This window comes from Tetrao urogallus, assembly GCF_951394365.1.
Source record: "Tetrao urogallus genome assembly, chromosome: Z".
Lineage (NCBI taxonomy): Eukaryota > Metazoa > Chordata > Aves > Galliformes > Phasianidae > Tetrao > Tetrao urogallus.
Window position 1 is genome coordinate 38,013,461 of NC_136816.1, and position 25,378 is coordinate 38,038,838.

Consider the following 25,378-nt stretch of genomic DNA (forward strand, 5'->3'; position numbering starts at 1 on the left):
AAGAATTTCTGTTTGTCTGTTTTTTTAGAAGCTGGTGCTACTTCCGTGCTTAGAAGAGAGAATAAGCCAAGAAATTCTTCTGAGAGCCCTGAACTGGAAAGTGCAGAGAGTAAGGAGGATATGAGAATGCAGGTTCACAGAGATCCAGCTTCAGTAGAGATGGATTACATCCTTGTTACTGAGGAAGAAAATATGCCTTCAGCAAGGGACAGTGATTTTGTGTTTCAAGAGGCTGTTGTACCTGGACAAACAGAATCTAATGAAGGCTTTTCACGAAGCCCATTGGATACCTTTCAGTCAATCTCCATAATAAATGAAAGGGAAGACCAATCTGCTTGTGGGGCTGAATGGGACTTAGATGAGAAAAGCTCTTCTGTTGTTGTGCCTCAAAAACTCGAGGATGAAAGGGAATCAGGAGAAAGATTTGGGCAAGATGAGGGTTGGATTATATTGGGCCAAAATGAAGTCTGTGATATATCATCTGGGGAAATTTCTGCTGAGTCAGAGATGCCAAAATTTGAGTCTGGACATTGTGGCAAAGTAGCAGAAACTGCTGGAGGGCAGGAATCAACTCCTGAAACTCAAGTAGAATTTCAGGTAGAAACTTCTTTTACAAAATCATTTGAACACAAAAGCTGTGCTTCCTTCGATGCGCTGTCTATGACAGTTTGGATATCACAAGAACACATGCTTTTGTATTGCAGGAGGATGATGGTAATGGTGCGTGGGAAACAAATAATCAGCAGGAGCTTGGGAATAACACATTCACAGAACAAGAACTGAAAGAAGAGTCTGTGCTTCTCAACAGTGAAAGAAAACTGAGTGAGAAATCAGGGTAAGAAAAAAAAAAAACTATCTGTTTCTTTTCAAAAGTCTTCTGTTCTTTAGTTATCAGAGTTATTAAATTCTGTGAGATCATTAAGAGACGTCAAGACTTTCAAGTCTGAAAGTTTTATTTATGTGATTTAAGTATCACTGTATTCCTCACTGTATCAAAACAGAATCTTGATTCTTGGTTGCTTGAGTTTGAATCGAATTAGGATTCTTTTGTAATGCTGGAAGATCGTAAATCCACTTCCTTGCAGAAAAAATCTGCCTTTGACAAGGTCCAGTAGACTTCATAACCTACATTGAAGTCTGAAACAGATGTGGCTTGGATATCTCCTGGGCTAGGTACTGGTGGTAATTCCCGTATAAATGCAGCGCAATGCCAGTGATGAGATTATGAAGGCACTGAAGTGAAATATTATTTCTGCCTTGTGGAAAAATGTTTGGAATGAAGACAGGAAGCAGTAGACGTGTAGGGTCAGAAGAAGATACGACTTTCAGAAGAAAGTAAAGGATGATGGAAAATTGCTATCCTTGTAGTTATTTTCAAGCTCTAATCAGATCTGAGCAGCATTTTTCTCTGTGCAGGCTTGCTTGGTTGTTGAGACAGTTTTAGTGTATTTGCATCTCCCTTCAGGTGAATGTGCAACCTCTGTGTCTATAGCTTTAGTGACTTCCACCAGACAGATAGAGGGGTGACTGGACTCCATTTACTGGACCGTTTTAGTGCTTCTGTTGTTGTCTTGTCTTTTACAAGCAGAGATTGTAACTGATCTAGTGATGCAAGTGTGGAAGTCTGGCTTCATTTCTCCTGGACTGCAAGGTCTGCAAGTGCTAAGGCTTGCAATTTTACATGATGGAAACTGGCTTGGTGTTTATATAGTGAAATTCTTGTAAGCAACAAAAGAAAATTCCCAGTAGAAAAGAGAGATGTCACTTCTTCACACTTCATTCTCCTTTTCAGTTGCACTTACCCAAAACAGTGTGTTTGGTATGAAATGTGGAAAAATGCTGTTTTTCTGAAATACGTGACTGATTTTCTATTCCAATTTTTCCTAAGCACTTCAGTGTAGACATGTGACATCCACAACTTCTGTTATCAAGTTCTGACTTACAATTTATTTAAAACATTTTTCTTCTTGTATTTTCAGTAACAATTTGGCAATTTTAGAAATAAGCTCTTTTTCTCTCAAAGGTGTCATGGGTGTCTGTGATATTGTGATATTGCTAATAGCAAATACAAATAGTATCTGACAGAAAAGTGCAGCTTTTTATTAACCCAAACATAGCACTTCATGGCCTATTAACATTTCCAAGATGATGAGTTCAGTAGCTGTGATTTTATCTTCCCCCAGATTTGTTAAAATACCTCCCCTCTAAATATATTCGTACATTTATCAGTGTGTGTTAATAGCACAAGATCAGACACTGTAATAGCTGAGCTGTTTTTAATATAGAATAAGTGCTTTGTTATTCTAAACATAATTTCAGTCTTAGTAAAAAGTAACAATATTTCTTGCAAGTTTAAACTTTATCATCTTAGGTTGTTTTAACACACAGTATTTTGAGTTTTATTCCTTACAGCCCAGCACTCTCCCTGGCTGAAATTTCCTCATTTTCTAAGCACAAAACTGGAAGAATATATATGATGAGAAGGGCAATGCTTCTGTGGAGCAATGACAACTTTTGATGGTGCAGGTTAGCATTAACTGTCTTCAAGAAAAGAGCAAAGGAGAAAGAGTGGCGGGAGATACGTGCCACTGAATTCTGTGTAGTCTGAAGTAAACTAAATGCTGAGTGCTTGACCTTGAAATCATCAGAAGTAAAACTAGTTAGCATAAAACATTTTTGTTGCAAGCAGTACACCAAATTTTTAACTTATATTCTAGAAGGAAAAGCTGAAATATTGCAATTTTATACAAAAGAGAAATCTGGAAAAAGCAAAACAACCCAAGTCTCTAAGCAGCAGTTTTGAATCCACATTATTGTGTGGAAAAGTGTCTTGGGATTTCTTTATCTAGAAACACAAAACATTCCTTGGCTCTAACATGATCTGCTTGTTAGGAATAGCCCTGGAAACTTTCCTCACCACTGTCTTTGCTGGATTTCACTGGGAATTTATCTTTTCTTTTTTGAAACAGGCAAGTAATTTCTAATGAAAAGCTTTAAAACGAAAAAATGCTTATCACCTCTGCTCACAAAAAAACAAACAAAGGAAAACTAGGTAGGAAAGGAAAGAGCAGGAGTTGTTTGGAGGCTTGCATGTAGGCTCACAAATCTCATATGAACAAATTGGCTGTTAAATCCTTTGTCTTCCACAAAAAAAAAAATTAAATTAAAAGCAGCCAGATGCTGACCCTGCTTAAGTCACACTGACTAATTGCATGTAGGCAGCATCCTGGGGTTTGAGTTGCCATGCTTACATGCTGGTGATGCTAATGTTCCAGAGAGGAAAAAAGAACTGTTCCAGGTGTCTGCTTTTAAATTACTTTTTAAATCAGCTGAATAGAGTTGAGATTTTGAAACATGAAGATACCTCGTGAGATCACTCAAAAAAGCCTGTGGTTTTCACATTTATAGTGACACAAGAGAAATAATCTTTATGGCCATGGATAAATAGGTATTTTGCACTTCTTTTTGCTATAGTTTATTGAATCCATTCTATGAAGTAATCTACCATTATTTAGGAATTTCTGTAAAAAAAGTAAAAACTTGAATCTTTTATACAATACCGGTTTTTATTCATCCATATTTCAGATGTAGAATATTAATTATTCTTATGGAGTAGTATACTCTTTTCAACTCCTTCCTCAATTAAAGTCAAAACCATAAAATACCATAATATTTTCTCTAAACCACTAGGAGTATTTTCACTTAAATGTGTGGTGGAATGCAGTGCATCCTGTAAGGAAAGGAGACAGTGATCCTTGGTGTAGAAACTTTGGAAATTTCCATTACAGGATCTTTTTTATCTGAACCAGCAATGGCTGTTGTGCATAACAAATGTATTTTCAGATGTAGCAGTGGTTGTTTCTGCACCTCTATTCCCCAGGGGTCAGTACTGGTGCCTGTCCTGTTTAATATCTGTATTGATGACCTGGACGAAGGGATTGAGCACACCCTCAGTAAGCTGGCAGATGACACCAAGTTAGCAGGAGGTGTCAATTTCCTAAGGGAAAGGCCCTACAGAGGGATGTGGTCAGGCAAGATAGCTGGGCTGAGACCAGTGGGATGAAGTTCAACAAGACCAAGTACCAGGTCCAATACTTTGGCCACAACAATCCCAGGCAATTCTTCAGGATTGGGGCAGGGTGGCTGGAAGACTTTGTGGAAGAAACAGACCTGGGAATGTTGGTCAACGCTCGGCTGAAGGTAAGCCAACAGTGCGCCCAGGTGGCCAAGAAGGCCAGTGGCATCCTGGCTTGTATCAGAAATAGTGTGGCCAGCAGGAGCAGGGAAGCAATCGTCCCTCTGTATTCAGATTTGGTGAGGCCATGCCTCAAGTATTGTGTTCAGTTTTGGGCCCCTTACTACAAGAAAGACATTGAGGCCCTGGAATGTGTCTGGAGAAGGGCTGTAAAGCTGGTGAGAATCTGGAGCACAAGTCTTGCAATTAGTGGCTGAGGGAGCTGGGGCTGTGTTGTATGGAGAAAAGGAGGCCCAGAGGAGACCTTATAGCTCTCAACTACACTCTGAAGGAGGTTGTGGCAAGGTGGGGTGGGCCTCTTCTCCCACGCAACTTGTAATAGAACTGGAGGGAATGTCCTGAACTTGCACCAGGGGAGATTCAGGATGGACGTTAGGAAATACATTTTCTCTGAGAGAGTGGTAAGGCACTGGAACAGGCTGCCCAGGGAGGTAGAATCTTTGTCTCTGGAGGTGTTCAAGAAACAGTTTAGGTTTGTATTGAGGAACATGGGTTAATGGGGAAATATGATCTTGGAGGTCATTTCCAACTTTGGTGATCCTATGATTCTACTTAAGAGTAACGCAGCTGAAGCCAGAGAAATAAAGAAGAGCAAATAAGTCATTCAGCATCTGCATTAACAAATATTTATGGAGGCATAGAACCTTTGGTTTTGCATTTTGTTGCTAGCTGTTACGTGCTGATAAGGTACAAACTCTAATGAGAATACTTTTCACCGTTACTATTATTCCTTTTTTATGAGAATTTCTTACAGATAGAGATTGCTTTACAGTGCAGTTACCTCCTCATGTTCTCGTATAATTTATAGCTGATTTTCACTGAACTTATAAGATGTCAATCGGTGGTCAGTTAGATAATGGCTTCAGACTTTTTAGAGGATTGAACAGATACACGCAGGTGACCCTACAGGTACCCAGCAGTGTGGCTGTAGAGGCTTTGATTTGCACAGCTACAGTGTGATGTTGGTGGGCTACAAGCTTTTCAAGAAGAGATTGTCAGGGAAAGAGGGATGAGATTTCCCTCTACATTAAGAAGAGGATACATTGCAGAGAGCTGCCTCTGAGAACAGTCATGACCAGGTTGTGAGTTTGTGGATAAAAATCAGGGAGCAAATCAATTAAAAATATTTAGTGCTCAGGGTCTACAACAGGTCACCTGAACAGAGAGATTGTGTGAATGAGGCCTTTTTGCTTCAACTGCAAGATTTTTTATGCTTGCAGGCTATAATTTTGGTGAGAGTTTTCAACCAGCAGAATGTCTTCTAGGAATGCCATGGGCTCCAAGCAATCCAGAAGACACCTGAGTTCACTGGATAGCTTCCTGGTCCAGCTGTTACACAAAACAACCAGAGTTGAAGTGTCACTGAACCTGGTGCTCACTAATGCAGAGGAGCTCATTAAAGAGGTTAAGATTGGAAACAATTTGAGCTGTAGCAATGGCTTGGTTGAGTTTCTGATATGAGGAATACGGCCGTGGCAAAGAGCAAAGGTAATTATTGAGTGAGATTCTGTTGGGGGCTTTTGTCAGGGATGAAGGATTGGAGCAGAGATGACATTAATTTAAGGAAATAAGGAAAATTAAGAGACAGATTGAAGTCTTTGTGTCTACAGATCACTGCTCCCTTTGTTCTGATGTCAAACAGAATAGTGTTTGTTATATATGTGCTGTATATGTGTGCTATATATGTGTTGGGTGTGCACATGTCTTGTCCATAGGGCTTGTATAGCAGTGTTGATAGCACAACAGTGTTCTAGTTGTTGCTGAGCAGTGCTGCACAAACCCAAGGAGATCTCAGCTTCTCACACTGCCCTGATAGTGAGGAGCATGGAAGTATGCAGGAGTGAACATGGAGCTGAGTGGGTTCAGAACCAGGACAGCTGACCCAAACTGGCAAAAGGAATATCCCATACAATATGACGATGTGTAGAAGTGTAGAAATGGGAGGAATTGGTTGAGGGCAGCTGCCGCTAGGTATTAGCTTGGCATCGATCAGTTAACAGTGAGCAATTACTTTAAGCATCTGTTGTTTTGTGTATTCTATTATTATTATTATTACATTTTCACTTTCTCTTCTATCTTAGAAAATAATCTTAATTTCAACTCATGAATCTTACTTTTTTATTTTGCTTTCTCTCCCATCCCTCTGGAGAGCAAGGGGGTGAGGAGTGGGCAAGTGACTATGAGATATTTAGCTGTCTGCCAAGTTAAATACAGCAGCAGGATAACATACTTCACTGCTGCTGTTACTGGAGGTAGGAATAAAATTTACGAACACTCAAGGTCATTTTGTTCCTAATAGAAAGCTAGCATGTCTTACATAACTCTATAAAGCTAGATGATGACGCAGTACTGGAGCGCCAGAGGGAGAATGCTAGCTTTTACATATCAGCACACTTCTCACACTGTGTTTGTGGTTGTGTATAACCGATCATTCTTGCTCTTATCTTTGCTATAGGAAAGGATTATTGTTTTGATTTGTCTTCAGTTGGAAAAGTTAGAAAGAACTGAGGGAAATGCTGTGAACTAGAGCAGTAGGAAATAGTGAGAGTGCTAGAGATAAGGGCTCTACAGTTTGGAAGGTTTAGGGGAGATTTTGGAAAGCTGGTGGCAAAACTGAGCAACAGGACAAATAATTTCTTTTTAACAGCTGTCAACATCCATTTAATCTACTAGAATAAATCTTCCACATAAAAATATAGTAAAAAAAAAAAAAAAAAGAATTTATCTTTCAGGTAGCATGTTTTCAAAGAAGCAGGAATCAATCTCTTCTGCTCACTTGTGTAGTAACAATTTGTTTGCAGACTTTAGCCAAAAGGGCATCAACAGACATTAATGATTCAAGTCCAGGATCAACAACCAATACTGCACTGAAACAATGGCAAAATGGAACCTGTTAAAAGAAAAAAAAATATTGACTCCAGATGAGCAGGGATTTTTGTTAGTATTTTCCATTATTTTCTCAAAATGTCTATATTATCACCCCCAAACCAGGATGAGGTAATGAAGTAGAGAGCCCAGGTTTGCTCCTAGCTTTAATGATCAAATCATGCTGTTATTTTTAAGGAATCTGAAGGACTGAAAATCTGCAGTAAATTTAAGAGGCCACATGTATCACTTCTCTGTGGTTCCTGTTTCTTTTTTCTCCCTGTATACCAGTAGATCTGTAATCTTTCACTTCTACCATTGGTTTATTAATTGGCCAAATTCACTAGAAAATGATTCCAGGCACTCTGGGAACTAAGCATGCTGCTTCAAGGATGCTTCCAACTCCTTCTGACCTACGAGATGATGGGCTTGAAATTTCTTGCTTGGCAGTACAATGTGTGACAGTTCACTAAGCACAAAGAGCAAAACCTGTGAAGGAAAGTCCATGCAAATAAGAACTTAATGCCCTGGAAAAAAAAAAAAATTAAAAATTAAAGATTCAAAACTGAGGTAAAGTTTTGATTGGGATGAGGCCAGTCTCTTAGGATTTCAGGCTCAGAGCTTGCTACTTTGGATGGGAGCTGTACTGTTAATATATGTTACACTATTATGTCTTGGGTCATTATCATCACTGTAATAATATACATTGCATATTTGAAACTACGTGTCATGCATTGTCCTTTGTGAAAGTGTTGCTTCTGTGTAAATAAAATAGTCACTAGGACATATTCAAAGCAGAGAAATTTCTGACAACATAGCAGTAAATTAAAACACTTTCTTTTTTAAAAAAATTAATTACAATCTATTGTAATATCAGTGAATCTCACCACTAACCTTATATTTAAAGTGATGGAAGTAATAACATATGTTGTTCATTCATGCATTTTTGTAGCACCATTTCTTTCCCTGTACTTGATTTGGTCTATGAAGTCATGACAACCATCTTTTTTGTTATCAGTGTTGGGGTGATACAGTATTTTCCATCACCATCTGGAGGTTGAAAATTAATTAAAACTAAAAACCCAGTTTTCCATTGCAGAGCCAGCTGTTAAACAATAGCAGCAGCCAATATGGTGATGATCTCATTTTTGTAAAAATAGCGTTAATATTTACATGCAAAATACCACGTACATTAAAAACTTTTTAACCTTTTAGGAGGACGACAGTGCAGTGATAGAAAAAGAAAGGTGTACTTACTGTTATCCACTGGAGATCCTGAGAGTTTATTAAATTGTGAGGTACAGCTGATAGATCCAATTTTTAAACCGGAAAGACCTGGACTGTGTTTGTATGGTTTTGTGATCAAATAAAAAAATACCTGCTATTCAAAACTCTACCTTTTTCTGAGTTAATTCACTATGTATTTTTTTAACCTATGCAATCAGTGACAAAATTCAGCATTAGTGAGCTTTCAAGCTTAATGCTGTTGACATAGACTTGTCTTTGACAGTGAGCTGCAGTGAATTTTGTGGGTCCCAGCAGAGACTCAAAATCTCAAAGACAATCTGTGCCATTCTGAGCACACAGGTCAAAGCTGCAGCTTCCACTACTTTTCCAATTTCATTCTGCTAATGACTTATATAGTATAGAAATACTTCATAGTTCTATTTCCTGTGCAGTTTCTGAGTGCCTACACTTGGGACTTAAAATAAATTAAAAATCGTCCAATTGAAAAAGTGCTAAAAATTATCCCCATATTTGATAATTTTACTTATTTAGGTGGCAGTAACATCAAAGATCACATTTCTGCAGCAGTGTCCTCTTTAGAAAGTGTATTTTAATTTTAGTGATTATTTTTGTAGTTCTCGATGTTGGTCTGCTATTCTTTAAAATGTTGTGTGAGGACTGATTTACTAGAAGATCTGCAATAGATGTTTTCCAGTAGAATTACTAACATAATGAAGAACAGGGTGAAAACTACTGAATTTTTATTTATGGTGTTCTGTAGATGTTCACGGAGATGTAATGATAAAATAAGGTTGGAATTCTGTTTGTTTTTGAATGCTTATGGTTTAGAAATTTGATGTGGAAACATCTCCAGTTCTCATCTTCAAGTAGGGAACAAACTAGCTGAAAGTTAGGCAGCCCTAGGGCCTGCTGCCTTTCTGTTTTCCTCTGCAGGACTATAAATAAACAGGATTTAAAGTTTGTTTTAATTTGGCTTGTCTACATCCAGAAGGCTTTCATGAAGGAGACTGTGGGACTATGCTGTGTGAGAAGAAGACCCCTAAAAAGCGCAGTTAACAGCCCAGGCTATGAGCATTGCTTCTTGGTTTGGATGTGGTTTTACGTTGCCAGTGTTCACCCAGGTTTGTGAGTTGTGCTTAAAAAAAAAAAAAGAAGAAAAAAAAAGATTTGTATATGCATTTCCATAGCTGAATTTCAAACTAACAAATTATGTAAAGCATGTTTGAATATGCATGTGCTCTATAACCATCGATGCAAACAGAAATGAGGGCTGAGACGGGTTGAATCCTTAAGAACTTTTGTCACGCAATCTCTCATCTGAGGCTTTCCTCAGGCTCTGAAATGAAGCAGCAGGGAGCTTTTCACTGCAGCCAGCTGACTTGCCGCGTAAAGTTTGGAGATGCTATGACACAGCTCCGCAGGGAACGTGAAAAAGCTGTTCCTGCAGCTAAAGCACTGTTCTGTGTTCATTTCAGTGCTCCCTTACCCAAAGCCCCATGGTAGCTGGTTCATACAGCAGGCTATTTGAAGGCAGGTGATCACCCTTATTTAACAGAGCCACTAGTCACGTGACAAGAAAATGGTGGAGGATCTGTATTCCTAGTAAACTGCTACAGAAAGAGGGATGCTGAAGTACAGCAATAAAGCATCTGTGCTATTTTCCCTGTAGAAAGGCCTCTTCAAGTCTTTAGAAGGTAAGCGTTTCTTTATACCGAGAGGCTGATACGCAGGTGTTCTGATTAATGTCTCTATTGTTCCAGTTTCTTTAGACAGAAAGGGGGAAATGTTTGTTAGCAGGATGCAAAGCAACCCGGACCTCATTACTGAAAATCAGGCAGCTGCACTTTAATTCTACTGCAGCTCTTCATGAGAGAAGCTTGCATCAGTTCAATGGGATTTCTTTTGTCTGGGAGCAAGCACGGTATTTGTAATTAGGAAACAAAACTTCACTGTGCAATCACCTAGCACTTTTGATTATTTTTTGAACAGCTTGTTTGTCTGGCTCTGAGGATGTGGTGGGAAAAAAATGAATGTTGGGCTTTGTCTCTGGATAACTTGCTTTTTAGACTGCTTAATTACTGGCATAGTAATTATTTGTAAAGCTCACATGTAGACTACTTTATAGTGGTATTGATTTCATTTATTTTTATTGCTATCAGCTGAAATGCGACTTTTAAATTTTTTTTGCAAAGTCCTAATATTTTTGCAAGGAGCAGTCTGTATCTTTGAAGGTTACATGATAAAGGATCCAGTAATAATCTCATTGGCAAAAGGACTGAAACATTTCTGTTGATTTGTACAGGCATTGTTTTTGTTTAAATTCAATAAATGGAGTTTGATTTAGCTCCATTCAATCATTTCCATCTCTGTCTGCAATGGAGGAATGAAAATAATGTTCATTTTTAAGTGTAATAAGCAAACAAATGGTAATGATTTATAGCGTGCATTGAAAATTTACAGATGTCTGAATATTAGCTACTTGGTGCAACACTGAAGGAAATGTTAGCAGGTGTATTTAGCTAGAATCATTCTAAGAGAGCAAGGGGCAGGCAGAGATGTCATTTTTATTAATATCTTCGGGAAGCAGAGCTATGCTGAGAAAGAGAATGCCCCGAGCTCTAGCAGCACTGTCAGGAGGCATTAAAGCAGCTGCAGGGGGGGGAGGAAAGAACATGCACAAATCTTTGTCCTTCCAAAACACTTTTTTCCAAGACTGCTGTGTTCCCCTCCTACTCTCTCTTGGGTGACAGTGGAGTGCTGGGGTCAAAAATAACTTATGCCTACCTTTGATGAGTTTGTCCATTATTTGGTCTTGTGTATCTGGACAGTAATAAAATTTGCATAATCACAGATGAGTCTGGCATCGGCATATATTCAGTGCTAAAAAAGCACAGATCCTTCTACAAGCAGTTTGTTTTGTTTTTATGGCATCATCATGATATTTCGCAGTAACAAGTAACAATGTTATTTGTTGTCTGGTACTGCACATATGTACAGATTAGAGGGGAAAAAAAAAAAGTGATCTTTAAGTCACAATTCTTTTGTTCACTTAAAAGACACATCAATCAGAATTATGAAGAAATGCTTTGTATGTCAGAATATGAATCCATCAGCAATTGTAAGCTATTTCACTGTAGTGTCCTTGATATTGGAGACACTTCCTATGAGGCCCTGCACAAATGTCCAGGAAAACATGGTGGTACTGTAATAAAATACAAGATTGACTTAGAGAACAGCTGTGAGAGGCCAGCTGCTTGACAGATTTCTTAGTGTACCTGCATTTTTTCCTTTGGATGTTGACAAAGGTGGCTTGAATGCTATGGAGTTTTATGAATTAACTCAGATATTACTGACTAGTTTTTAGTATGTCCTGTAGACTCTGTGGTGACTGCAGCTGTGAAAACTAGACAGCATAAGATAGATTTCATGCTACCAGATGAAAATTGACTTCCTACAAGAACAAGAGTCTTCTTAGCAGAAAACACTGGCAGCAAACTCTGGAAAGCTGTCCTGTTGGACAGTAGCCTTTGCCGGATTGTCCGAAAAGGCATACCATGCAGCTAGCCTTGGCCTTGTATGTCCCAATCTGTAGTGTTTGAGGAGTGCTTTTTGAGGAAAGGAGAAACCCCATTTTCTCATGTCGTTCTATACAATACTTCTTCTATCTGGCATTTCTTGTTGCTCTTTCTTTTGGATATGTCTAACAATTACATATCTCCCAAACTTAAATTGATTTTTATCTTTCTGGTGTTTCTGTGGCTCTTTCAACACAATGGAAGCAGAGTTTTGCTTCTGATGAGAACTGATGCCTTTCTGCTTATTCCACCTCCATTTGCATGTGCTCTTTTGGTTTCACTTGCTGCAAAGCCTGACAGTATCCCTGCTGTAAGCACCTTCTGCTAGTGCAAGACTCCAGAACTGGGGTCTTTGGCAGTGCTTTCACTGCTTTAACAGAGCTTATGCACCCTGATTAGGTACCTTCTGTTGCTCATGGCTGGACTTCTCCTCTCTTTTCCCAAGTGGCAAATCATATAATTATAGAATGGCTTGGATTAAAGTTCCCTAAAGTTCCAAGCTCCCTGCTGTGAGCAGTGTTCCCACCCACCAGTTCAGTCTGCAGGGTCCCATTTAGCCTGGCCTTGTATGCCTCCAGGGATGGGGCATCCACTTCATCCACTTCTATGGAAAATCTGTTCCCAGTGCCTCACCACCCTCTCAGTGAAAGATTTCCCCAGGCTATCAAATCTAAATCTCCCTCATTTTAGTTTAAAACCATTCCTCCTTGTTCTGCCATTTCTGATGGATAATAACATTTTAGTTACTCCCCTTAAGATGTTTCAGTTTTAATCTGACTGGTTAAAATTCCTATTCTGTAAGTGGCTGGAAAGCTGCCTGACAGAAAGGGACCTTGGTGTACTGATGCACAGTTGGCTGAATATGAGCCAGCAGTGTGCCCAGGTGGCCAAAAAGGCCAATGGCATTCTGGCTTGTATCAGGAATAGCGTGGTGAGCAGGACTAGGGAAATAATCCTGCCCCTGTACTCGGCACTGGTGAGGCCTCACTTCGAGTCTTGTGTTCAGTTTTGGGTACCTCAGTACAGAAAGGACATTGAGGTGTTGGAGTAGGTCCAAAGAAGAACAGCAAGGCTTGGAAGGGCTTGGAGAACATGCCCTGTGAGGAGTGACTGAAGGATCTGGAGCTGTTTACCTGAAAGGTATTTGCAGAGGGAGCAGCGTTTCTCTCTTCTCACTGGTGACAGGTGACAGGACGAGGGGAAATGGCCTTAAGTTGCACCAGGGTAAGTTTAGGTTGGATATCAGGAAAATCTTTACATAAAGGGTTGTCAAGGACTGGAATAGGTTCCCCAGGGAGGTGGTTGAGCCACCATCCGCGAGTGTGGTGCTCAGGAACATGATTTAGTGGAGAGTTGTTAGAATTAGGGTAGTATGGTTAGGTCATAGTTGGACTTGATGATCTTTATGGACTTTTCCAACCGAACAATTCTATGATTCTGTGATTCCATGTCAGTGACCATTGCAGCTTTAAGGGGGACTGTAATTTAACATCACCCTCCTTAGTGCCTTTAGTGCCTTTTTTTTAGATTAGTCAGGTGTTTATAAGCTAGTTATCTGCTACCACAGACAAGGTGGTTCTAAGTTACAGTAATACGGGTCATAAGTTGTGAAATCACGGTTGCATTAGGAAGGAAGAATGGGAACGTGGGTGTTCTATGACATAGAAATTAAAAAAAAAAAAAAGAGGAAATGAACAAATTAAAAAAGTTTAAGGTACCGAAGGAGTATAAATTTACTAAGTGAAAATAGGACAAGGATAAAGTAATAAAGTAATAAATAATAAAGTAAAAAACAGGACCTGAGGAAAAAAAATAATTAGAGGGAAAAAAAAAAATCATGGTGCAAAAAGTGTTGTCATGTATCTTTTTGTATATATCTGCATGTTGTCAATTGTGCATGGGCTAAACAGGAAGTCAAAGAAATGCTATCAAAATCTGAATGCTTTAATAAACAGACCAATAAAAGTGACATGAATCTGTAGATATTGTTGTTAAGTGAGTTTTTAGGGCTGACAGCTCTGAAAATTGCCCCCAGATGTATGCAATTAGGAGGGCAAGACAAGATTAATCTCTTCTAGGACCCTTCATTCTAACATTTGATTCCATTTATTCAAATTTGATAAAAAGTATCATAATCACTGTACATATTGTTGTTCATAAGTTCATGGAAATAAGTGCATAATGCAAAAGTTGATAGTACTACAGAAAATCAAAGAAGAAAAGAGTAGTTGCTTCTATTATGGAACTAGTGGTTATTACTAATGGTTAGAGGCATCCGAACATGTCTTCATTTGAGAACAAATGTGTTTAATAAGGTGTAGACTGTAGTAATCGTTGAAGGGTTGTTTCCACAACTCCACTGATGAATCTCAGTGGGGCATAAAATGTACAGCTTCCTAAAGATTGTCAGATTCTGACCCTGCAACATCTGCCTACTCTAAAAGAATTAGCATACTTCCTGGAAGTGCAGATGGCTGCACTGGGTGTAGAGTGCATGCTGTTTTTTAAGTGCTGTTCATGTGCCAGTTACATCATTTGGAATTGCAAGAGTTCTGAGGAATGCTCTTGACAGCACAGTTTGCCAGGGAAATGGTCCCCATGAGCTGCACACTGCAAGGAAAACTGATTTTAGAGTGAGAAATGAATAACCTAAAACTGATTATTTTTTTTTAAGGAAGAATAATTATTCAATGCTAGTGAATGTCAGGAAACTGGTCCTACTTTACATGCTTCTGCAAACAAAATACTGAGTGAAGAGAATATTATTAAAACAACTAAATTAGGAAATGCCTAGCAGGCTCTGCTGTCTACAGTAAGAAGCATTGCTGGAGGTAGTGCTATTTCATGTATATAAGCAGATAACTCTTCCCTGAATAATTAATTGTTTTCTCTTCCTGACTGTGCTCCTGGGTTCTTATGTGGTGCAGAGGAGGCCGCTAGCAGTCAGCAGCTGCTTGAATTGCACATATCGTTCTCCTCTGACCCCTGTCTGATCTGTTATTTTTATGGATGCCATAGCAAAGACACTGGGTCTTGAGTGTATTGATCTTTTTCAGAGGCAGCTTGTCAATGAAAATCTTCAGTGGCACATAGAAGATGTTGTAAAATGCTACATACTTAGAAAAAGAATCTCCAAGGTTATTAGACGTCATATTCTTGGAGCTGCCAATAAATGACAATTTCAAAGTTTCTCTTCTCAAAGTTCTCCTTCTACTGTAACTGAATAATTTCTTGCCCTTAACTCATAAATTTGTTGTTCAAGGAATGCTAGTGTTTGGAAATGCCCAGTACTTGAGTGATTAGCACCTTTAAAAAGCAGTAGGAAGGACCGATCATCATGTCTTTAGAGCAGTGTTTTCACAGTGTGCAGTAAATGTTTAGGAATGTATAAAGGACAAGATAAGGTGTTCATGCTTTGTACTATTTCCTGGAGCATCCTGTAACCTGCTGATGGCAGACTCCTAGAAAGGGACTCTGGGGTGGTTCTGGGCAATGCTGCAGACAATGTTGGCCTGGCTTCCATTCCTAAGATCTTATTTCAGTAAGCCATCCAGGTTTGGAATTTAGATCCAGTTTTTATCATTCTGTAGATGCTTTTTATTTTCTCTGTCTGGAAGTCACAGAAAATTAAGGAAGCCTGAAGCCCTGGATTCCTTCCATGAGCCTTCCTGACCCACAGACATGTTTATAAGGTTGTTAAAATAGCCAAGTCAGACACATTCTCACTCACTTATTTCGATTTGTTCCTCCATGGCTCCCTGCATCCATCCCTAGCTTTGGCTTCCTCTCCTGTACTGTGAACAGAGTGAGAGAGCTGGCAAGGAATCAGAACAGACAGCCTGTGGCTGCATAGCAGCAGTGAAGGCAGTTGCATGTGCTTAAGAACAGCAGCTTTTATTTTTACCCGACAAATTGATATGAGCCTATTAATGTCAGTGGCTACCTGGAATAAATTGAGGCTTGCAATCCAGGGCTAGGATGAGGAGTAAGGAACAAAACAGATAGATAAAGAGACATTAAAACCTGAATTTCTTTGGAGACCATAAAACATTTTCATGAAAATGGCTAAAAAAATTAATTGGCCTAGAGTCAGAAGTTTAACATAATTCAGTCAGCATATAGAAATGAAAACAATTTAAGGCTTTTGGCTAACACACAGGATTTATCTGCAGAAAAGACAGTAATTCTTACAGACAAGTTTGGCTTTTTATCCAACTTTGATGCTGAGAATGAATTTAAAAAAATGGGATGTGGAAAACATCAGCCAACAGCACAGTCAGTATAAGAAGCATTATAATTGAAAAGTAAAGCGTGAAGAACTAGCAAGTTACAAGTTTTTAGCAATTGTTTATTCCATGGCTATTGAGAAAGTGAGTGACTTGTTTTTCTATATGGTGGGAATATTAGCATGTTTTTATCTACTGTGCACCAGCATGAAAATGATTAGTTGACATTTGCACAGATGCTTGATAAAAAAAGCTTTTATTTCAAACAAGACAGCACAATTTTTTGGGTTTTGGTTTGCATCCCAGAAATGGTAATAAATGTCTCATGCTAGGCATAGATTCCATCATTCAGATTAAAGACTTTTCCTGAACAAATTTGTGATTAAGAGGTACCAAATAAATAGCAATAGAAACTGTTAATTTAGTGTACTAACATATGGTTGCTAAATGCGACTTTCAGGAGGTTATGAAATCAATCAGTTTTTACAAGTAACCTGTATGCAATGATTATTTTTACACAGCTGTGATTAAAAGTAATGACTTTTTTTCTAGTTTTAGATATCCTGGAGTTAATTCCTTCCAGTATGTTCGTTCTTTTGGCATGTAGATGTAGCTAACGATATCTGTGACTGATACTTACTGAATCCTGCACAGTGTATGACAGTTTGATTTGTTGGATACTCTGCTATAGTTTAAGTATCATTAATTTTGCTGAAAAAAAATTACGCTGCAGTCTCCTCTACATTTGAATAGTCACCTGCTGAAATTTCTGTTTATTGTCTGGAAAATTTGTAGCTAATGTCTAGTTTCAGGGTGAAGTTTTAAGATTTCCTTTTAATGAGTGCAAGCGTTAATAGCTTTCTTCCTCTTTTCTTTCTTCTCTTACTGCATTGTCCAGTTAGTTACTTTGTGGCTAATGTTTATGGCATCTTTGTGCATTTCTTTCTGTATATTTTTGTAAAACTTTTCTTAGACTACAGCCTGTATTTTATCATTTTTTTATTTTTCAACTTTACATAATTGCACTTTTTTTCCTATAGTATCTTCTTTATGATGTAGGCACATCTGTTAAAGAATTATGTCCAAGAGTTATCTAAAATTACTCACAGAATGTTTCTATCCATTCTCAGTGGATGATAAGAACGAAAATGCAAACGCACGCACATTAGGTTAGGATCTGGTATTAATCCATTAGCAATAAAGAGTCTCTGAAATAGCAGTTATATACACTTTACAGAGTTCTTTCCGTAAGCTGAAGATTCATCCTGTTTAAAATGGAGGGCAGAATAACTACATTTTATCTCTTCTGTTCCATTTTTGAGCATTCCAAGATAGAGAAACAATTTCAGAAAGGGTATTATTTTAAAAGACAGTATGTGGCATATGAGAAATGTTTTATTTGTATATAAATTCAAAATTGTTAAGGAAATAGTGCCAGGTGTTTAATTGTAGGAGTTGGAATAGAATGGATTTTGCTGTTATTTTGAGTGGTGGGAGTATGATGGGTTATCTGCAAAAATGGGTGACATCAAAACACTCTTTATAAGTCAGCTATCTGGTAAAATACATTGGATGCCTATAAAAGCAAAAGTATTCTGTTCAGTAGTGCAGAATTGTAAATACAGCAGTTAAAACACACTTTTTCTCAATATATCCTTGATATAAATTCCCATTTGTAAAATGCTTAAAGATTTCCTGTAGGCTCTATCTCAGAGTCTTTCTATTCTGAGCTGGGGAAGAGCAGCATTGCTAACTAGTCCAGAAAAAGCTACACATCATGCTGTTGGAGCAGCCTGGATGCTGCCATAGCCTCTCTGAGACTGACCAAAACAATGCACTGTGTGCTCTGGCCATGTCTGCAAGGCACTGATTCCTGCTTACCTTCAATCCTGAGTGCATTTCTCTGTTGAGAGCCAGTTGACAGGCGTTGCTGGATAAAAGCAAAACTGGTAGGGGTTTTTTTGTATATTTTATGGAAAATACTGGACTGTCATGTCCAGTCTCTCACATTCTCATTTCTCACGATCTGATTCCCATGTCTGTGTACCAGCAGAGCTCCAGTGAGAATTGCTTTGTGCTGGGTATCATCTGCAAAAGCAAGTTAGGGAGGAATGGAGTTCTCTACCCTTGTTTTTTGTACCTAAAATTTCACAGTTAGTACATTGTTCTTCCAAATAGATCAATTTTCTATTGCAAATCAGTGAGACAATGGACTGTAAGCAAGACTTTTATTTCATCTGAGACTGGGCTATATCTGAATGATGTGTGGAATTTGAGAAGGCAAAAAAAAAACAAAAAAAACAACCCAAAACAAAATAGATGTCTGTTGTCTGAATAACCTTTTTACTGTACTTTGTCTCCCTTCCTTCCATTTACTTTCCTAAGCAAGCATGTAGTAATATGAGTTAAGGTGATTGTCATTCCTTTTACTAAGCCTTCAGTGTCTTTTGAAAATCTTAAAGTCTTGCTGAGTATAGAGGGAATGGCAGGGATGAAACATGATTAACTCAAATAGGAAGTGTTTTGAGCAGTCAGTTCCACATCAGATAAAAAATTTTGTTTTGTTTTGTTTTAAGTTGGTAAGTCCAAGATGTCTGTAAGGTGTATAAAATGTAAAGTTTGAGTAGCACACAATTTATAGTGGATTGGAGTGGAGGGATTCACTATAAAAAGGCTGCACTACTGTTTTCTCTTGTAAATCACAGGTGTTCAGAGCAACAAGTTGGAGAGATAATTCATTTTAGACTAAAGAATTCAACTTCTTGATATGTAATAGCCACAGAACATCTTGGGAACTGGTGATATATCACATATGACAAAGGATGAGGCAGCACAGCCCGTAGGGATTATGACATATTGCTGTGAATATTCAGAGCTGCTCTTTCCAAAATAGCCAAATGCTGTTCTGTCTAGAGAAGTCTGCACTTCTTAATGCCCTCTCAGTATTCCTCAGAACAAAAGAGAAATGCTAGCTTGAGAGGGCACTAAGAAGTATTTACAGATTCTTAGTTTATTGAGCTATAAGAATGACAGATTCAAGAGCAGGGAAAGGATTTCAGCTTCCACTCTCTGTCTGCTCCCTCCTTAAGAATCTGGTATCTTGCTCTGGAGCACCTATGAGAAATAAGGTTTTTCTGGCTACTTCTGAACAGTGATGCAGACCTGAGTTATCAACAAAATATGCAGTAACTTAATTCCCAGTGCAGCTGATCCTTAAATGGCTGGCCTGTGTGTGACATAAAAGAAGTCATTTATGACACAAAAAGCTTATTTTACTTCGACCTCTGTTCTGAGGTTCTGAAAGATCTATTTATTTTTTTTTTTTTAAATCAATCTGGTAAATCATACCTGATTAGAATGGAGATTTCTAAAGTGCTTAATTTACTTCTTCAACAAGGAACATTCTCAAAAAGAAAAAAAAATTCATTTTCTAGCACTTTTAGCCATATTGTCTGTACCATCAACTGCACTTGTATGAGGGGCAGGGAATTTGGAAACTATAATTTTGGGAATATGTAAAGTATTCTTTGGGTAAAGAAAAAGGAGGTAGCTGTTTAACTGAATTTCTGCATTCTATCCCTCGTTACCTGAGATCTATTGAGGCCTGATGCTCTCCCAGCTTATGCACACCCAAAAATTCCTCTGCGAATTATTGCTTTGTGTTGATATACTCAGAACAGTGAAGTGTTGATTTACCAGAACAGCATGCTCACAAAACCTGTCATAAAATAAGCAGCTTTATCTCTAGAACAAACTTCGTGCTTATTGCGCTTGTTTTCACCATGGTGGGCAGTCTGAAGAGTCAGACCAGTGGTACGCACTGAGATAACATTGTGCCCGCTGTTGACTAAACCTATCAGATTAACCCACTACTAATTTTTGACTTAACGAATACTAATTACAAATTAATTTTTAAAACATGAAATTTCACTGAACATGGACTATGCATATCTGGCAAGGAATCTTTAAACTGCTTTGGTAATACATAAGGGGGCTAGGAAAATGGGGATGGATCTTGGTCCACAGCAGCTTTTCTCTTACCCTCTCTGAAAAGCCTGTTCACTGTTCATTTGGTGGTAAACAGGTTCTTGCTTTCCTAATCAATATCCCAATAAGAATGGTACAGACTATTGACATTATGTTGATGACATGGCATTTTCACAGAGATTTTCAGGGAGGTTCTCATGCTGTTGGCTTGTAATATTCAATTATTTCAATAGCAGTAGCTGTATTTCAGCAGAAATTCAAGCCAAAAGACATGAAACACGTTTATATTTTGATTGACCAGAAATGTAACATTCTTGTAAAGATGTTCATAATAAAAATTATCTGTTTTAGACTCCATTGTAGCGGTTCAAGTGAAAGCAGAAAAACATTTGAAATTAATTCTGTGAAAGTGTAAGATATTTTATAGAAAACAGTAATGCCTATTCCAAGTATGTACACTTAAAAAAAGATAAATCAAGATGCCACAAGGAGAAAAGTAGTCTTGAGGCAATCCTAGAAATGTCATGAATTATAATAATTCTCTCCCAGATATTAATGCATTTCTAGGCAAGTCATAAAATTTTGAATGAATTGTAGGAAATTGCTATTTCAAATGATATAACCAGTTTCTGTAAGGATGGCATATTCAAACTGCAGTCATGCCCTTATTGTACAGAGGAGAAGATAATCTTAATTTCACTTAAACATTTTTATAGGTTTTTGCATAGAACACCATCTGATTGTAATACAGAAAGTAAAAAATAATCACTGTCTTCCTGTAGCTTGCTCGTCACAGAACTTGCAATAAGTACATTTCCTTTCAAATTAGTTCCTGCAGTGATTTCTGAAGCTTGCTCAGTTAGGAGTTATATTTTGGTGCGGTGAGGATATAAGACAAAACTCCGTACAGGTCAGTCGGTATACGCACCCTTATGGACCCACGAGTCACAGAATCACAGAATCACACAGAATCACAGAATTGTAGGGGTTGGAAGGGACCTCCAGAGATCATCGAGTCCAACCCCCCTGCCAAAGCAGGTTCCCTACAGCAGGTCGCACAGGTAGGCATCCAGGCAGGTCTTGAACATCTGCAGAGAAGGAGACTCCACCACCTCCCTGGGCAGCCTGTTGCAGTGCTCCGTCACCTCACTGTAAGGAAGTTCTTGTGCATGTTTGTGCGGAACTTCCTATGCTGCAGTTTCCAGCCGTTTCCCCTTGTCCTGTCTCCACTCACCACTGAAAACAGTCTGGCCTCACCATTCTGCCCCCCACACCTTAGATATTTATAGACCTGGATCAGGTCCCCTCTCAGTCTTCTCTTCTCAAGGCTGAACAGACCCAGTTCACTCAGCCTTTCCTCATAGGAGAGATGCTCCAGGCCCTTCACCATCTTCGTGGCCCTCCGCTGGACTCTTTCCAAGAGATCCCTGTCTTTTTTGTACTGGGGAGCCCAGAACTGGACGCAGTACTCCAGATGAGGCCTCACCAGGGCAGAGTAGAGGGGGAGGATCACCTCCCTCGACCTGCTGGCCATGCTCTTTTTAATGCACCCCGGTAAGCCATTGGCCTTTTTGGCTACAAGGGCACACTGCTGCCTCATGGCCAACCTGTCATCCACCAGGACACCCAGGTCCCTTTCCGCAGAGCTCCCCTCCAGCAGGTCATCCCCCAACCTGTACTGGTGCATGCAATTATTCCTCCCCAGATGCAAGACTCTACACTTGCTTTTGTTAAACCTCATCCGGGTTTTTTTTTGCCCAGCTCTCCAGCCTGTCCAGGTCTTGCTGAATGGCAACACAGCCTTCAGGCTTGTCAGCTAATCCTCCCAACTTCGTATCATCAGCAAACTTGCTGAGGGTGGCCATTATCCCCTCATCAAGGTCATTGATGAAGATGTTGAACAAGACTGGACCCAGCACAGACCCCTGAGGAACACCGCTGGTTACAGGCCTCCAACCGGACTCTGCACCACCAACAACAGTCATCATCTGAGAATTCCCAAACTGAAGCATTATAGGAAATTCACATAGTTTTTACAGTTAGTAAGCTTAAAAATGGATTAGAAGTATTCATCCTTCCCCCACTTTGTATCCACCTCTACGATTTCTCACCTTACTCTTCTGGTACAACATACTTGTCATTAGAATTCAGATTTGTCTCTGCTGAGTTTAGGAGAATAGAATAGACTTCATTATTCATATTTTACTGCAAATTGAAGACAACGAAAGAAGCCAAATAGTCTAATAATTTATTTACATTTTCTAAGTAAATTGTGATGCTGTTCTGTATATCGGTTTTCCATACTGCTTGTGAACACAGAAGATATTAAAAAGCAGAAAGAAAAAGGAAATGATACTTTGCAGTCAGTTTATGCAGTTCATTTTATCATGAGCAGATACTTGCTACTTTTCTATTTCTTTGCTGTTCCAAAATATATTTAAAGAGAATATTGCAAGCCTTATTTGACAGTAATTCTACATCTTTCAGAACTGCTGTTATATGGAGATCATTAAGTGTTTAATCTGTATTTCTGAGCAGATCTATTCTACGGTAGCTGAGGATAAATTAGAAGAATTATCTATTCGTCCATTTTAACTGTGAGACAACTCCTGGTCATGCTCTGAGAAGCATAAACATAGCCCTAACCTTGTATTGTCTATAATCTGTGTAAGCACTTATGGGAAGAATGTGAGTTCACTAGTTTTCCTATCTGTATTGGGAATTGATGATACAGGGCTTGGGGTAAAGATCTTTCACAGTTTTGAGCACAGTGAAGACTTCACCTTACTTTCAGCCTATTGGTACACATTTATATATAAACTTACACGAAATTAAGAAGGGATGGAAACTATATTCATACGCTGATACAATGATTGGCCAGAAGAATCTTGTCCGCACACAGTGAAAAAGTAAGACTAGTGCTAATAGGGAAAGTGAGTAACTGCAAGGGAGACAAGGCAAGGCTATTTAGACCCATTCAGCTGAATCAAGCAGAACAGAGATAGCTGTACCCACTACTGTTAAAAAATAGGAATATAGAAAACTGCTGTAATTATTTAGGTGAAGTTTTTTTATAGTCACATATTTTTAGAGTAAAAAATTTGAAGACTCTTAAGACTTGTTTCATATCAGATCATCCTCTCAGTAAGCGTTTTGTAAAAAGACTGAGTAGAAAGTGAATATGAAAATAGTTCATGAAAGATTACTTTAAAAACTGAAAGACCTTTGGTATAATTTTCATCTCTCAATGCCTTTTACTTGTTGTATGTAAGTATATCAAAGATAATTTCTCAGTGTTTTCCCTGAATGTAGTCAAAATAGTATATTTTGCTACATTTTAGTCTCTGAAAATCAATAATGGAGTTTTGGTGTCAATTTTTGTGCTTCCTCTAGTCTTTCAATGCAGGACGTCAATTTTCACATGATTATGAAATGGCTGATTTGGGTCAGAATTGCTTTCAAGTACAAATTGTGTCTGAAGGATGAAAAAGCTGATTTCATCTGAAGGATGAAAATGTTCTGATTTTTGCTATATAGTAACCACAGGTACAGAAAAGAAAACATTGTTGTGAAACACTTGCTGTGACGTGCAGTTTGCATATAGTAGTGGAATCTTACCAAAATCCTGCATTCTATTTGGCAGATGACAAAAGACCAATTTCATTTTTATAAAATGAGAAACATTGCTGTTTGCCAGCATGTTACTGTTCACTGCTATGTCTTTATCTAAATAAAAGTTGGTCTGTGGGTCCTACAGTCTCTGAAGGCTCTACATACACACGTAAATAAGTGGTAAGGACTGCATAGTAGAATTACAGCATTTGTGTTTGGTTCTCATATAATATGGTATTAGACTTCTAAAATGAATAGGTAGAAAATTGTGTGTGTTATCATGAGAACATGATCAACCTATGCATCTCTTTAAGATTTTGATTTTTTTAACTTCTCAGGTTGATACAAGATAATGTAGGAATGGATATCTCCTTTGCTGAGGGTGTATTGAGCCCCAGTTCTACAGAGATGAGGCCTGGTAAGAGAAGCCATTGCTCATTTTCTTAATTATAGCTTAGTCCCTTTAATTATGTCATAAGAAAGATGTTTCTGTGCTGCTAAAAAAATAACGAAATAAAAAATGTTAAATTTGTTATCTAGTCAATTATTTTCTTCTTTACAATTATAATTGTACTATGCGCTTTCCTCTTGTACGTCATTGCCATTGCTTGTTTAGTCCTTGCAGTGTTTAAGTAGCTGCTATTATTTATCTTGTATGTGAATACTATAACTGAACTAAGTTATTACATAATTGAACTAGGAATATTTCAAGTACACCTTGAAATGTGGCACATTATGCAGTGGCAAGGGGCAAAGCTATACCTAACTTCTGTTTTATTGAAGACTACTTTTGTTTAGGACTAGACTTGAAAGTCAGGGTTTTATTTGTTTGTTTGTTTGTTTGTATTGTTTGGTTATTTTATATTTAGTTATGTCTAAAGACATAGTTCCAAGACATAACTAAAGACATATATTTAGTTATGTCATAAAGGCATACTTACAAATCTTTACCTCTTGCATAGCAGAAGAGGCATAACAAAACAGGCAGGAAATTTTATCTTTTATCATTTTCATTAGGATTCAGCCACGTGTTTGTGATTTATATATTTTTCTTTTAAATTTTAAACCCTGTGGATCAGACTGTGTGCAGAGCTTGAGTTTTGGTTGGTAACTCTAAAATAGTGTACCTGGGTTTCACATAATTTAAATGCTTCTAGCTACATCTGCAATCCCTGTACACGCTTGTTGTATTTTTTTAAATATTAATGTGTAATTTTTTTGTGTAGTAGTAGTAGTGATAGTAAGTGGTCTTTAAGTGGGTTGTTGTTTCTAAAATTATCTTTCCCAGTGTGCTTGATAGTGATTCGTAAGTGTGCGGGAGACAAATTTCACATGGGAGAAATAAAGTTCTCTTTTTTCTCTCTTTTTTCAGAACCTCCCAATTCTCTCGATCTTAACGGTACCCATCCCAGAAGGATAAAGCTCACGGCTCCAAATATCAACCTTTCTTTGGATGAGAGTGAAGGTTCTATACTTTCTGATGATAATTTGGATACTCCAGATGAAATTGATATCAATGTGGATGACCTTGACACTCCTGATGAAGCAGACTCTTTTGAATACACTGGGCAAGGTAGTTTTCTTGAATGTAGATGTAGAATACATCTCTG

The 25,378-nt window shown here is 38.3% G+C and overlaps 1 protein-coding gene across 1 annotated transcript in view; it reads left to right on the plus strand.

The window, feature by feature from the left end:
- Window positions 1–25,378, plus strand: part of PRUNE2 (prune homolog 2 with BCH domain) — a gene marked incomplete at both ends in the record, with an annotated part of 135,736 nt that overhangs the window by 88,870 nt on the left and 21,488 nt on the right. The window contains 4 exons of the mRNA XM_079549004.1: window positions 29–597; window positions 705–835; window positions 24,107–24,186; window positions 25,141–25,341. Of these exons, the coding sequence (XP_079405130.1) occupies window positions 29–597; window positions 705–835; window positions 24,107–24,186; window positions 25,141–25,341 (981 nt within the window). The remainder of the gene's footprint in view (window positions 1–28; window positions 598–704; window positions 836–24,106; window positions 24,187–25,140; window positions 25,342–25,378) is intronic.